This window comes from Triticum urartu, chromosome 5 (assembly GCF_003073215.2).
Source record: "Triticum urartu cultivar G1812 chromosome 5, Tu2.1, whole genome shotgun sequence".
In the NCBI taxonomy this organism is placed as follows: domain Eukaryota; kingdom Viridiplantae; phylum Streptophyta; class Magnoliopsida; order Poales; family Poaceae; genus Triticum; species Triticum urartu.
In genome coordinates, this window is record NC_053026.1 from 408,214,300 (window position 1) to 408,229,928 (window position 15,629).

At 44.4% G+C, this 15,629-nt stretch overlaps 2 protein-coding genes across 2 annotated transcripts; both read right to left on the minus strand.

Annotated features, from left to right (window-relative positions):
- Window positions 1–969: 969 nt before the first annotated feature.
- On the minus strand, window positions 970–2,537 carry LOC125509347 (photosystem I chlorophyll a/b-binding protein 6, chloroplastic-like). The gene is made up of 4 exons (XM_048674307.1): window positions 2,336–2,537; window positions 2,017–2,214; window positions 1,375–1,927; window positions 970–1,278 (listed from the first exon to the last, which is right to left on the minus strand). Exons 1-4 carry the CDS (start codon window positions 2,386–2,388, stop codon window positions 1,261–1,263), a joined length of 822 nt encoding a protein of 273 aa, XP_048530264.1. The 5' UTR covers window positions 2,389–2,537; the 3' UTR covers window positions 970–1,260.
- Window positions 2,538–3,739: 1,202 nt separating this feature from the next.
- LOC125509344 (probable polygalacturonase) lies at window positions 3,740–7,272 on the minus strand. Its single transcript, XM_048674303.1, has 5 exons — window positions 6,347–7,272; window positions 5,898–6,018; window positions 5,110–5,358; window positions 4,726–4,879; window positions 3,740–4,529 (listed from the first exon to the last, which is right to left on the minus strand). Exons 1-5 carry the CDS (start codon window positions 6,890–6,892, stop codon window positions 4,004–4,006), a joined length of 1,596 nt encoding a protein of 531 aa, XP_048530260.1. The 5' UTR covers window positions 6,893–7,272; the 3' UTR covers window positions 3,740–4,003.
- Between the last annotated feature and the right edge of the window lie 8,357 nt (window positions 7,273–15,629).

The following is a 15,629-nucleotide window of genomic DNA, read 5'->3' on the forward strand; positions in this document are numbered from 1 at the left end:
ATCCATACAAGAGGACAAGAATAATTACACACTTCAACAAAAAATACATTTTTTTTGCGGGAAACACAAACGCAAATTCCCTAACTGCTACAACAAGTGCAATCAACTCTTTCCCCATCTCCTTAGTTTCAGTGTCAACACTTTTGCCCTTCTCTGTTGACTTCTCTGGCTTGCATACTTATTTCTTCTCTGCCTCCACGTGAAGAAACTTAAGACATTGTGTCCTCATTGTTTTTATTTTTGCGAGAGATTGTGTCCTCTATAATCTAATCTCTAACGACAAGTGCACCAACATCAAATAAACCTCGTTAATAAATATATAAATGTATTCTTCTTTCCAATACCAAAAGTTGCAACCTTTTTTTTGCATAATATTAAGACAACATTGAGCTCACATTGCATGAAACAAAGAACAACCGCACCATATTGCACTCGCTTGGTTCTTTTTGTTGGACCTTTTGTTGGCATGAAGGGAAGCGGCATGAAGGGAAGCCCTTTGTTGGCTGAGAATTTGTTTTGGACGCTAAAACAAATTGCCAGCTAGAGATGTTCTAACACTGTTTGGTTCTTTTTTAATTCCTTGTACCACCAAAATTGCAAATCTCCAGGACTACATGAGCAGCTATTGACAGTTACCTGCTGTCAGGACACTATGCTTCTTAAGAGCCCCAGTTGTATCCTCTCGCATTTTATCTGCACATAATTGAGCTGAAAGACCTGCGCCGACCATTGACCCATCGTGTAGCTCAAGAGACGACATGATAGCTCGGTAAGAGTTTCTAAATGAGCTCATGGCTGGCTCAAGGGAGATAGTGAATATCATACACGAGCGGCGCGCATTGCCTGCATCGACCACGCCATTTTTCCTTTTGTTTTACACTGCATACGTTGCCTCTGGCCTAGGGTTTGGGGCAACCTATCTGACACTCTCAATTTTCTATTCAAGGTCATAGAAATAGGTGTCCAGGGTTAACCAAGAAGAAAATTACGCGTATCAAAAAGTATAACAGCTGTGCGATTCTGATGTTACTGTGTGGCCTGTGGTAGTAGTAGCATTTTGTTTTGGCCTAGTGGGAGTATTTCAATATACAGAGGTGTACTGGTAAGCATCTTTCCCAACCCATTTCCCTCTTCGGGTGCACTGTAATATTCACATTTTCCAAAGGGATAGATGCCTAGATGACACTCCAACGCCAAAGTGCTCAGGTTCACGGCAAAACCCTTCTGCCTTAGCAACACCGTTCGCCACTCTGCCAACAATCAGCGGGACGTGAACGCCTGCACAGTGTCACGTGACATAAAATGATCTGCATGAGAATCACAGCAGCAGAGCAAATCATACTATTAACCAACCATGTATCTGTATGTACGTACCGAGAAGATGTTGCAGTGGCCGGGGTCGGCGAGGTGCGCCAAGAGGTTGTCGAGGGGGCCCTGGCCGGTGTAGACGGCCTGGAACCAGAAGCCGACGAAGGCCAGCATGGCGAGGCGGCCGTTCTTGATCTCCTTGGTGCGGAGCACCATGACGGGCTCCGGCGAGCCGCGGCCCCAGTTGCCCCAGTCGAACCACAGGCCCCCCGGGTACCCCACGTCCGGGGTGGGGTTCTTGCGGTTGGGGAACCGCGGCTCGATGTCCACGGACCCCGGGTTGAGGTAGTCCATCCACCGCCGGCCCTCCACCCACCCCATGAGCGCCATCTGGGTCACGAACAGCGTCCACGGGTCCGCGAAGTACTCGCGCTCGCCGGCCGTGTACCAGGAGAACTCCTCCATGAAGCCCCACTTGTGCAGGACCTCCGGGACCAGGATCCCGGCCGCCGCCAGCATCGCCCACCGGCCGTGCATCAGCTCCGCCTGCGCGAACCACCGCAGCGACTCCGGCTCCGATCCGAATCCCAGAGGATCAAATCCGAAGTCTCCCGGAAGGCTGAAGGGGAAATGGCAACACGCCAACACAGGAATGATGTCAGAGACGAAATGAAATTCAGTAGTCTGAAATTGGTTCAGTTTACCTACCTGCCGTCGAGCCACGGCGGAGGGGCGGTGCCGGGGAACCAGACGGGCCGGTCGGGCCCCAGCGGCTCGCACACCGTGGACAGGCTGCTCTTGGTCGCGCCAGTACGGTGGCTACCGCCCCGCCGGACGGGAGCGCAGGCTGCCGCTGCCGGGCCAGCATTCTGCGCCGGCGGCTTCGTGGCATGCAACACCCGGATCCTAAGCTCGATCAGAAGTTCAGAACAAGCAAGCAGAAGGGCATGCGGCAACGACGGTTCAGCATTTTTCCGATGATCCGAGAGGTTTCAAAGCAAATTTACCAGAGCATGTTGGTGATTACCTAGGTTGGAGGCGACATGCTGCGAATGAGCCAGTGGGCAGAGGAGTCGCCATGGAGGATTCCGGACGGGGGAGAGGGGGGGAGCGGGAATGGCACTGCACCGGCCACCGCCAGCGGGTTATCTGTTTGGAGTAGATGAGGATAGGGAGGGAGAGGGCGCTGCGCTGAGCCAATGGCGGGACGCCAGTTTTTTTTTTTTTTTTTTTTTTTTTTGCCCGCTGTCGTGGAAAATGTCTCGTGGGCTTCTTCTAAGTTGGATGCTCGCGGCTTTTTGTTTGAACATTGTTCACGGCCTTCTCGATGGCACTGAAAGAAGCCAACTCTTATCCTCAAAAAAAAAAAAGAAGCCAACTCTTTTTTTTTTCAGGAATGGAAGAAACTTGACAGACTACTCCCCTAATTTATTTTGGATAGACTAGTACTGACAACGAAAAAAAATATGGTTCAGTTCTTTTGTACCAAATGTAATACTCCCCCGTTCCTAAATATAAGTTTTTTTAGAGATTCCAATGCGTACTACATACGGAGCAAAATGAGTGAATCTACACTCTAAAATATGCCTATGTACATTCGTATGTATGATTAGGGCATTTTGGAGACCGAGCTCCATGAAGCCCTTTATTTTGAATAATTCAAAATTCATAAATTTCAGTTTCAAAAAATTCTGAAAAAAATACACATGTATGCAAGGATGTAAAGTGTATGTGTGAAAAATTTCAGGATGAAATACCTTGAATTGCAAGCTGTACAAAAAAACCAAAATCATGGACTTTATAGATGAACAGTACATATGCTAAAAGGCTCCAGATTTGTCTTTTTTGTGTAGCTCACATTTTAATGTATTTCAGCCTGAAAATTCGCACACATGTACATTATGTATCTAGGTATATGCGTATTTATTTTCAGAATTTTTTGAAACTGAAAAGTTTGAATTTTAAAGTTTTCAAATAAAGGCCTCCATGGAGCTCGGTCTCCGTTTGGCATTTTCGCGTATGTAGTCCTTATTAAAATCTCTAAAAAGTGTTATATTTAGGAATGGAGGGAGTATATACTGCTGATCCCTGACATGAACAAACTTGATCAATATTGCATTTCAAACCTTTCTCAGTCAACTGAGGTTGGTTCTCGCCTCCCTCAAAAAAAATATGGTGCTCACCCTCTATGAATCCATAAATCAGAGAGCATGCTGCGAAAGAAAAAAAAAGAATAATGCCCTACTTTTTCAAATGTAATTCGAAAGCCAAAGTGAAAATCAAACCAAAAGAAGCTGTGCTGCCACTGCTTCACCAAAAGACTAGCAGAATAAGATTTGTTCCACTTACACAAGGGACAAGGTGTTTTACCCTGTATGGCTGTACTGACGTTATTTCGAAGACCTTTTGACAGAGTGAGATATCCAAACCGAACATAAAAAAACAGCTGCTGTTAATATTGTTGTTAGTGAGGTTTTAATTGTTTAATTCGTGTGTAGAAATACAGGGATGAAATGTGAAAACAGATGCATCATTCTATGACACAGTATAGACAAGTCTGGGCCTCCTTAAATACACGCCTGAGACAAAGGGAGGTGTAAACAGCTACAAACAAAATTCCCTGTGTATGCAGTAAAGCAAGACTAAGCTGATCACTGGATATGCCGAAAATAGTACAGTGAGACGAACCGCCGTGTCAGAAACTGTAGTCGATATCTGAAATGTTCTGCAGTGTCGATTGTTTAACCATCTCGCGCCGCTCATTGTACAGGTCCAGGTTCTTGCAGGGCACAGGGAAAACATAGCCGATGACCTGCCCCTGGACGAAGGAGCACTGGAAAACATGGTGCTTCTTGTCAAGTATACCAACCGACATATCATGGAAAGTAACATTCCTCACGGGGATCTCTGCGCTCCCTTGTATCCTGACGGGTACCCGCACCCTTTGCCCATGGATTGACGTATAAGAGATGTTACCGACAACAGGAACAGCCTTCGGGTCGAACCGTTCATCTGGGTGCTCGTTATAGTCGGTCTTTATCACGATACCAACCCGGACATTTTCTAGGGTTATGTTTCTGTAGACAATGTTGTTTACATAGGCCCCTCTTCCAGGGGCAGTCTTTATCCTCACACCTCGCCGCGAACTCCAAATGTGGACGTTCTCTACCAAAACGTTTGAGACACCACCAGACATCTCGCTTCCTATAGACACGCCAGCACTGTCCAGAAGGGAAAAGAGATTAAACACGCAATTAAGCTGATCTGACAAACTTTGACTAGTAACGCCCATACATTTCAGAGTAATTCACTGTACATGAAAAGCTGCATTTTGGTACTATTAACGTTCTTATTCGCCAATCTCAACTGATAAATTAACAGAAGGGCTAACACAGTGAACCAAAACAAATGAATTACCTGACCATTGAGCGGATTATGACATTGCGAACAGTGATGTTAGTAGATGGACGCCCATAAGCAATTCCATATTGATCCCAACCACTCTTTATAGCTACCCCGTCATCACCAACAGAAATATAGCAATTTTCAATCATCACATTCTCGCAAGAATCTGCATAAGCAGTAAACGCAGCTGAGAATCTGAGTGTTGTATAAAATGTTCCAAGTCATATAATAACAAGTTAAGAAACCAAGATAACATGGAAGTACAAAGTTGTAGGGTTCATATTGTCAATGAATATGAAGAGGCTAGATTGTTATCCAGTCATTGAACAATGTGAGCTGTAGCTGAAACGAATCAGAGCTCAGGAATCAAGTAAACCGCAAAAGTTGGAAAATGACCTGGATCTATCCCGTCGGTGTTTGGAGCCCCAGCAATTGGAGCCAGAATAGTAGTTCCCGAGACTGTGACATCCTTGCAGTCATACAGATGAAGTGTCCAGAAGGGAGAATCACGTAATGTGATGTTAGAAATAGTAATGTTACTTGACCGCATGAGCTGAACAAGAGGACCCCTGGTGTGATTGAGGAGTTTCTTGCGAAATTTGATCCACCAACTTTGGCCTTGCCCATTTATAGTGCCATTATGACCTATTAGACAGATAAAGAGATGATGAGTCTCAGCTAACGAAATGTCTGACCAATTTGAGGACAAAAAGGCTGATAGAAAGAGTATTTAGCAATTAAATTGGCACATTAGAATCATGGCTACACATTCATGATTATTCTGGTAACAGGTAACAATATCTTCACATGAATAACCAACAAAACTGTTGGTCTTATATTCAAAATACTTAATAGGAGGCATCATAACATAGGATCATCCAACATACTTTCATGGTGGGACTTAATGATCTATAAGATAGGTGGTCGCAAATACGGATACTTCATTTTAACAATTTCACTTATGTTCCTATGTTTAGCAATTAGGGTGTTAATTTAAAGGCCACACACACCATAATATGATGGCAGTCAATCCTTGCTTTAATTTCAGAATGCAAACACAAAGTTCAAAGTAATAATTAAGCATTGAAATGGACTAAGCAAGTAAACATATATAGAAAAAACATAAAGTTCACACTATCATGAGCGTTAAAATGCAACAAAAGGAAACATACAATATTACTTACCGGTTATAATCACATCCTTCAGGTCTTGACCATGTATTAGGCTCCCATATCGAGGTCCCTTATGCTCTCTTCCGTATCCATATGACGGTAATGGGGACATCAATGGCCAGTATCTTTCATCCTTACATGTAAGTAACGCAATAAGCTGTCAATGTTGACTCATTGGAAGAAAATGCACTAGACTGTAAAAGTTACAGCCAAACGATATGTAAGAACATCCTAGTTCAACTTTCTCTAAGTTTGAAACAAAATGACATCACTGTAATTCCTTTACAGACTAAGCATGAGTGGACAGGAACAGTGTTATTCTAGAGCCAATGTGAGTCATTAATTCAGTATATGCTTTAATGGTTTAACTATACCAATTTGTGACTAGTCATACAATCTTGTCAAAACTTGTGACAGTAAAATTAAGCAAGCTGATGGAGAGTGCAGCTGAAATGTCTCACCTGGACCCCGAGGATCTCAGCGCCTGCAGCGAGGAAGAGCGTCATGTGGCTGGTGAGGTTAAACGGCGCGGTGAGCCACCGGCCGGCAGGCACGGTGAGCCTCCCGCCGCCCCTCTCCGAGATGGCCGCCACCGCGGCCTCGAAGGCCGCCGTGTTGACCGTCCGCCCGTCCCCGACGCCCCCAAACTCCCTCAAGTCGTACACCGGCGGCGAGGCCACCCACTGGCCCATCGAGGCTGCGGCAGACGGCGCGCGCTTGGGCATGGGCGGCCGGTTGTAGAGCCGCAGGCGGCCCATGGAGGTGTTCTGCCACAGGAAGACGAGCACGAAGCCGACGAGCCAGAGCGCGACCAGGTACGCCCTGTAGGACGGCGAGATCGCCGGCGGCGCCCACCGACGGTGGTGGAACTGGTGCGCGCCCCGGCTTAGCGCGGCGCGCGGGGAGGACAGCACCGCCGGGCCGGAGGAGGCCGACGCCGCCGCCGCGGCGGCTGCGGCGGCGACGGAGGCGCGCGGGGAGGAGACGCCGACGGCGATCTCCGCCATCGGATCCGGTCGGCGCGCGGGCGGGGGCGGGATCTACGTGCTACGCCGCGCTGTACCAACCGGTTGGTGCGTCTGTCGGGGGGGTGCTGCTAGGGTTTTGCTGCCCATGGAGGTGGGGGAGGAAGCGGGAGCGCGGCGGTGGTGGTGAGCCGGACCTCGGGAGCACTAGTTTTAAAAGGGCGGGAGGCGGTGAGGTCACTGGCACTTGAGCGCGGTGGCGCAGTGGTGGTGCCGGCCGTGGGGTTGGGGGAGGAACCACGACGAGACGACGGCCAGCAAGACGGCGGAATGACCGAATAGCCCCCCTGGCCCCTGCGTACTGCCGTCAGACTGTGCGGGCCGTTGGATTGACTGACTCGAGTTGCCGTGGCTCTGTTTGTTGCTTCTACGCTTCCGCTGATGCTGAGCCCCAGAAGTACTCCCCCTCCGCTTCCCCTTTTTCGCTTTTTTAACAACATCCGGTCTATTCTTCATCTATCATGTCAGTACAAAACACTAGTAGAAGTGACAAATAAATTCAGGTTTTAGACTACCTCTTTTCCGAAATTCATTCAGATCTTTTATTAAAGTTTAGCATAAGTACAAAGCATCTAAAACATAATAAAAATTACATTGAGATTCTAAGACCCCAAACAATCACTACTGCTGCCAGAGCAAGCCGCCGACGCGTAGTTGTCGTCGTTCCCCTACCGGAGCCGGCTTGACCTTGTCGATGACAGCCGGGAAGTCTTCGTACACATGCCCCTAAGGGCCACCGCCTGAAGTCGTTGTCGTCGCCGTTGAACCCTTCATGGATCTGAAGCATCTGACGCCAAATCTCGCCATAAGATGAGAAACCCTAATCTCACCGCCCCAAAAAGACAATAGGAACCTACGCCGGAGCTCCGTTTACTACATCCAAATGGACGAACTCGAGGAGGATCAGAGCCTGGAACACAAACTTAAAGAAGTAGCGCCGCCATCCGCCGCGCCGCACCTAGGAGGACTAAAAAAAACCTAACATAAACTACTAACCGGAGCGGACGCAACGGGATTCCCCTTCCCGCCACTGGCCGTCGGAGCAACAGACAGAGGTGAGGCGAATCCACGGACTCATCGGTGAAATTTGAAGGAGAAAGTTTGCCCTAGCCACCTAGGGTCCAAGGGTTTTAGACTACCTCTAGACACACAAATAAGGACTGTATCCATCGAAGATTAACATAGACCGAATCTCGCGAGATTCTTTTTGGTTTATTGGGATCATGTAAAATCACATCAATTAAGGGGGAAAAAGAGGAAATAATTAAGTAAGAAAGTTCTAATACTATGTGCATGGAACCCTCAATAAAAATTACTACGTGCATGGTCCTCTTACTCATTCATGCCTTGGTGGGGTTTATATTGGAAAATTACATAATTAAATATGAACAAAGCTATATTATTATTATTATTACTACTACTACTACTACTAACATATAATTTATTATTATATTTGCATATTTCATAGTTGTAGAATGTTTATTATATATGAGTAGTATGGATGATGCATTTTAATGTGTGTCTTTTCTGAACTTTATTTTGCATCCTTATTATAGCTTTGTATTTCTCTCCGATCTATCCGTTTAATTTGGCCAACTAGATTGATTTATCTTCAGCAGGAGAGGTGCCTTGTAATTGGTTCAATCTTGCAGTGTCGTCACCCAGTGACAGAAGGGGTGGCGAGACACGTTGTATTGTTGCATTTAAATGTAAAAGAATGGGGTTTATTCATACTGATTGGGTTTACTTTGTCTACATCATGTTATCATACTTCATGCATTACTCTGTTTGCCATGAACTTAATACCTAGAGAGGGAAGCACAGAAGCGCTCTCAAACTGGAGTAATAGTAGTAGATGCAGAATTTTTTCGGTCTACTTGTCACGGACGTGATGCCTATCTATGTGATTGTTGCCATCAATAACATCATAACTACACATTGTTTTATCAATTGCCCAACAGTAATTTGTTTACCCACAGTATGCTATGTGTTCGAGAGAGAAGCCTTTAGGGAAAACTATGCCCCCCAGGTCTACTTAATCATATTGCTAGAAGCCAAAAATATTTGCTGCAATTTTTTTACTTTTCTTTTTATATATCTATCACCATCAGAATTATCCTTGCAAGTAATGAGTTCAGCGGGATTGACAACCCTCTTGCCCGCGTTGGGTGCAAGTGTTTGCTTTTGTGTGTGTAGGTGCTGAAGACGCAAATTTGTGTGGTTCTCCTATTGGTTCGATAACCTTTGTTCTCACTGAGGGAGTTACTTCTCTACTACTATATTGCTTCACCCTTTCTCTTCACGAAAAATGCCAACACATCTCACAAGTAGCACATCGCAGTTAGTGTTGGGGAACGTAGCATGCAATTTCAAAAAAATTCCTACGATCACGCAAGATCTATTTAGGAGATGCATAGCAACGAGAGGGGGAGAGTGTGTCCACGTACCCTCGTAGACCGAAAGCGGAAGCGTTAGGTTAACGTGGTTGATGTAGTCGGACATCTTCGCGATCCAACCGATCAAGTACCGAACGTATGGCACCTCCGAGTTCAGCACACGTTCAGCTCGATGACGTCCCTCGAACTCTTGATCCAGCAGAGGGTCGAGCGAGAGTTTCGTCAGCACGACGGTGTGGTGACGGTGATGGTGATGTGATCCGCGCTGGGATTCGCCTAAGCACTACGTGAATATGACCAGAGGAGTAAACTGTGGAGGGAGACGCCGCATACGGCTTGGAACAATTGGTGTATCTCCAAGGGGTGCCCTTCCCACGTATATAAAGGAGGGAGAGGGAGGAGGCCGGCCCTATGGGGGCGCCAAGAGGGGGGAGTCCTACTAGGACTCCCAGCCCTAGTAGGATTCGCCCCCCCCCCCTCTTATTCCTTCTCATGGAGGGGGAAAAGGGGGAAGGGAGAGGGAAGAGGAGAAGGAAAGGGGGGCGCGCCCCCTCCCCTAGTCCAATTCGGACTCCCTATGAGAGGGGGGCGCGACCACCCCTTGTGGGCTGCCTCCCCTCTCCCCTATGGCCCATGTAGGCCCAATACTTCTCCGGGGGGGGCCCTCGGTACTCCGAAAAACACCCGAACCATTCGGTGTCTAAATACTGCCGTCCAATATATCAATGTTTACCTCTCGACCATTTCGAGACTCCTCGTCATGTCCGTGATCTCATCTGGGACTTCGAACAATCTTCGGTCACCAAAACACATAACTCATAATACAAATCGTCATCGAACGTTAAGCATGTGGACCCTACAGGTTCGAGAACTATGTAGACATGACCGAGACACATCTCCGATCAATAACCAACAGCAGAACATGGATGCTCATATTGGTTCCTACATATTCTACGAAGATCTTTATCGGTCAAACCGCAATGACAACAGACGTTATTCCCTTTGTCATCGATATGTTACTTGCCCGAGATTCGATCGTCGGTATCATCATACCTAGTTCAATCTCGTTACTGGCAAGTCTTTTTACTCGTTCCGTAATGCATCATCCCGCAACTAACTCATTAATCACATTACTTGCAAGGCTTATCATGATGTGCATTACCGAGAGGGCCCAGAGATACCTCTCAGATACTCGGAGTGACAAATCCTAATCTCGATCTATGCCAACCCAACAAACACCTTCGGAGACACCTGTAGAGCATCTTTATAATCACCCAGTTACGTTGTGACGTTTGATAGCACACAAGGTGTTCCTCCGGTATTCGGGAGTTGCATAATCTCATAGTCAAAGGAATATGTATTTGACATGAAGAAAGCAATAGCAATAAAACTTAACGATCATTATAAGCTAACGGATGGGTCTTGTCCATCACATCATTCTCCTAATGATGTGATCACGTTCATCAAATGACAACACATGTCTATGGTTAGGAAACTTAACCATCTTTGATTAACGAGCTAGTCAAGTAGAGGCATACAAGGGACAGTCTGTTTTGTCTATGTATTCACACATGCATCAAGTTTCCACTTAATACAATTCTAGCATGAATAATGAACATTTATCATGATATAAGGAAATATAAATAACAACTTATTATTGCCTCTAGGGCATATTTCCTTCAGTCTCTCACTTGCGTTAGAGTCAATAATCTAGATTACACAGTAATGATTCTAGCACCCATGGAGTCTTGGTGTTGATCATGTTTTGTTCATGGAAGAGGCTTAGTCAACGAGTCTGCAATATTTAGATCCGTGTGTATTTTGCAAATCTCTATGTCTCCCTCCTTGACTTGATCGCGGATGGAGTTGAAGCGTCTCTTGATGTGTTTGGTTCTCTTGTGAAATCTGGATTCCTTTGCTAAGGCAATTGCTCCAGTATTATCACAAAATATTTTCACTGGACCCGATGCACTAGGTATTACACCTAGATCGGATGTGAACTCCTTCATCCAAAATCCTTCATTTTTTGCTTCTGAAGCAGTTATGTACTTGATGACCCACAAGTATAGGGGATCTATCGTAGTCCTTTCGATAAGTAAGAGTGTCGAACCCAACGAGGAGCAGAAGGAAATGATAAGCAGTTTTCAGTAAGGTATTCTCTACAAGCACTGAAATTATCGGTAATAGATAGTTTTGTGATAAGGTAATTTGTAACGGGTAACAAGTAATAAAAGTAAATAAGGTGCAGCAAGATGGCCCAATCCTTTTTGTAGCAAAGGACAAGCATGGACAAACTCTTATATAAAGAAAAGCGCTCCCGAGGACACATGGGAATTATCATCAAGCTAGTTAGTTTTCATCACGCTCATATGATTCGCGTTTGGTACTTTGATAATTTGATATGTGGGTGGACCGGTGCTTTGGTACTGCCCTTCATTGGACAAGCATCCCACTTATGATTAACCCTTGCAAGCATCTGCAACTACAAAAGAAGTATTAAGGTAAACCTAACCATAGCATTAACATATGGATCCAAATCAGCCCTTACGAAGCAACTCATAATCTAGGGTTTAAACTTCTGTCACTCTAGCAACCCATCATCTACTTATTACTTCCCAATGCCTTCCTCTAGGCCCAAACAAGGATGAAGTGTCATGTAGTCGACGTTCACATGACACCACTAGAGGAGAGACAACATACATCTCATCGAAATATCGAACGAATACCAAATTCACATGACTACTTATAGCAAGACTTCTCCCATGTCCTCAGGAACAAATGTAACTACTCACAAATCATATTCATGTTCATAATCAGAGGGGTATTAATATGCATAAAGGATCTGAACATATGATCTTCCACCGAATAAACCAAATAGCATCAACTACAAGGAGTAATCAACACTACTAGCAACCACCCACAGGTACCAATCTGAGGCTTTGGGACAAAGATTGGATACAAGAGATGAACTAGGGTTTGAGATGAGATGGTGCCGGTGAAGATGTTGATGGAGATTTACCCCCTCCCTATGGGAGGATCGATGGTGATGATGATGGTGATGATTTCCCCCTCCCAGAGGGAAGTTTCCCTGGCAGAACAGCTCCGCCGGAGCCCTAGATTGGTTCCGCCAAGTTTCTGCCTCGTGGCGGCGGAGTTTCGTCCTGTGAGCTTGCTTATGATTTTTTTCCTGGACGAAAGACCTCATATAGAAGAATATGGGCACCAGAGGGCTGCCAGGGGGCTCACAAGGCAGGGGGCGCCCCCAGGGGGTAGGGCGCGCCCCCACCCTCGTGGATGGTGGGTGGCCCCCCTCTGGTACTTCCTTCGCCCAATATTTTTCATATATTCTGAAACGTGCTCCTGTGAAGTTTTAGGACTTTTGGAGTTGTGCAGAATAGGTCTCTAATATTTGCTCCTTTTCCAGCCCAAAATTCCAGCTGTCGGCATTCTCCCTCTTCATGTAAACCTTGTAAAATAAGAGAGAATAGACATAAATATTGTGACATAATGTGTAATAACAGCCCATAATGCAATAACTATCGATATAAAAGCATGATGCAAAATGGACGTATCAATTCCCCCAAGCTTAGACCTTGTTTGTCCTCAAGCGGAAGCCGAAATCGAAAAATATGTCCACATGTTTAGAGATAGAGGTGTCGATAAAATAAGATACAGACATGAGGGTATCATGATCATTCTTATAACAGCAATATATATATAGTGATACTATTCATCACCCAGGGTGTAGAATAAATTATTCTTCACCCGACGTAATCTTACGACCGCTTCATAAATAAATTACATTTGAAATACAAATAGTTACATTTATATTGATTCACTATGTAAAATTTGATACAAGAAAACAAAAAAATACGTTATAAGACCAGAAATATCGCATTTTATGTATGTTTTACACTATGTTTTACGTTCGTAATTTTACGTAACATAAAATATTTTTTACGGCGAGTATATATTTTCTTACGTTCTCTTTTGACGTATGAAATAAGACAAAATTTATGGAACCTAAAAATATGGTGCATTGACGTCAAAATAGAGAGGGGTGAAGAATAACTATTCCTCACTCAGGGTGACGAATAGCGCGACCCTATATACATAAAAACTATCATTTAGTCTTTCACAATTTCTAACACTCATGCAATATTTATGGGTATGAAGTTTTAGTCGAACACAGAGAAAGATAGGGGCTTATAGTTTTGCCTCCCAACCTTTTACCTCAAGGGTAATGTCAACAATAATAGTTCATGAAAACTCACATCCAATTAGCTATATATCAGGATCTTTCCAACACACTTCAGTCTCCCACTTGCATTAGAGTCAATAATCTAGATTACACAGTAATGATTCTAGCACCCATGGAGTCTTGGTGTTGATCATGTTTTGCTCATGGAAGAGGCTTAGTCAACGGGTCTGCAATATTTAGATCCGTGTGTATTTTGCAAATCTCTGTGTCTCCCTCCTTGACTTGATCGCGGATGGAGTTGAAGCGTCTCTTGATGTGTTTGGTTCTCTTGTGAAATCTGGATTCCTTTGCTAAGGCAATTGCTCCAGTATTGTCACAAAAGATTTTCACTGGACCCGATGCACTAGGTATTACACCTAGATCGGATATGAACTCCTTCATCCAGAATCCTTCATTTTTTGCTTCCGAAGCAGCTATGTACTTGATGACCCACAAGTATAGGGGATCTATCGTAGTCCTTTCGATAAGAAAGAGTGTCGAACCCAACGAGGAGCAGAAGGAAATGATAAGCAGTTTTCAGTAAGGTATTCTCTACAAGCACTGAAATTATCGGTAATAGATAGTTTTGTGATAAGGTAATTTGTAACGGGTAACAAGTAATAAAAGTAAATAAAGTGCAGCAAGATGGCCCAATCCTTTTTGTAGCAAAGGACAAGCATGGACAAACTCTTATATAAAGAAAAGCGCTCCCGGGGACACATGGGAATTATCATCAAGCTAGTTTTCATCACGCTCATATGATTCGCGTTTGGTACTTTGATAATTTGATATGTGGGTGGACCGGTGCTTGAGTACTGCCCTTCATTGGACAAGAATCCCACTTATGATTAACCCCTCTTGCAAGCATCTGCAACTACAAAAGAAGTATTAAGGTAAACCTAACCATAGCATTAACATATGGATCCAAAACAGCCCCTTACGAAGCAACTCATAATCTAGGGTTTAAACTTCTGTCACTCTAGCAACCCATCATCTACTTATTACTTCCCAATGCCTTCCTCTAGGCCCAAACAACGGTGAAGTGTCATGTAGTCGACGTTCACATGACACCACTAGAGGAGAGACAACATACATCTCATCGAAATATCGAACGAATACCAAATTCACATGACTACTTATAGCAAGACTTCTCCCATGTCCTCAGGAACAAATGTAACTACTCACAAATCATATTCATGTTCATAATCAGAGGGGTATTAATATGCATAAAGGATCTAAACATATGATCTTCCACCGAATAAACCAAATAGCATCAACTACAAGGAGTAATCAACACTACTAGCAACCCACAGGTACCAATCTGAGGCTTTGGGACAAAGATTGGATACAAGATATGAACTAGGGTTTAAGATGAGATGGTGCCGGTGAAGATGTTGATGGAGATTTACCCCCTCCCTATGAGAGGATCGATGGTGATGACGATGGTGATGATTTCCCCCTCCCAGAGGGAAGTTTCCCTGACAGAACAGCTCCGCCGGAGCCCTAGATTGGTTCCGCCAAGTTTCTGCCTCGTGGCGGCGGAGTTTCGTCCCGTGAGCTTGCTTATGATTTTTTTCCTGGACGAAAGACCTCATATAGAAGAAGATGGGCACCAGAGGGCACCAGAGACCTCATATAGGATTTTTCCTCCCCCAAGCTTAGACCTCGTTTGTCCTCAAGCGGAAGCCGAAATCGAAAAATATGTCCACATGTTTAGAGATAGAGGTGTCGATAAAATAAGATACGGACATGAGGGTATCATGATCATTCTTATAACAGCAATATATATATATATATATAGTGATACTATTCATCACCCAGGGTGCAGAATAAATTATTCTTCACCCGACGTAATCTTACGACCGCTTCATAAATAAATTACATTTGAAATACAAATAGTTACATTTATATTGATTCACTATGTAAAATTTGATACAAGAAAACAAAAAAATATGTTATAAGACCAGAAATATCGCATTTTATGTATGTTTTACACTATGTTTTACGTTCGTAATTTTAAGTAACATAAAATATATTTTTACGGCAAGTATATATTTTCTTACGTTCTCTTTTTACGTATGAA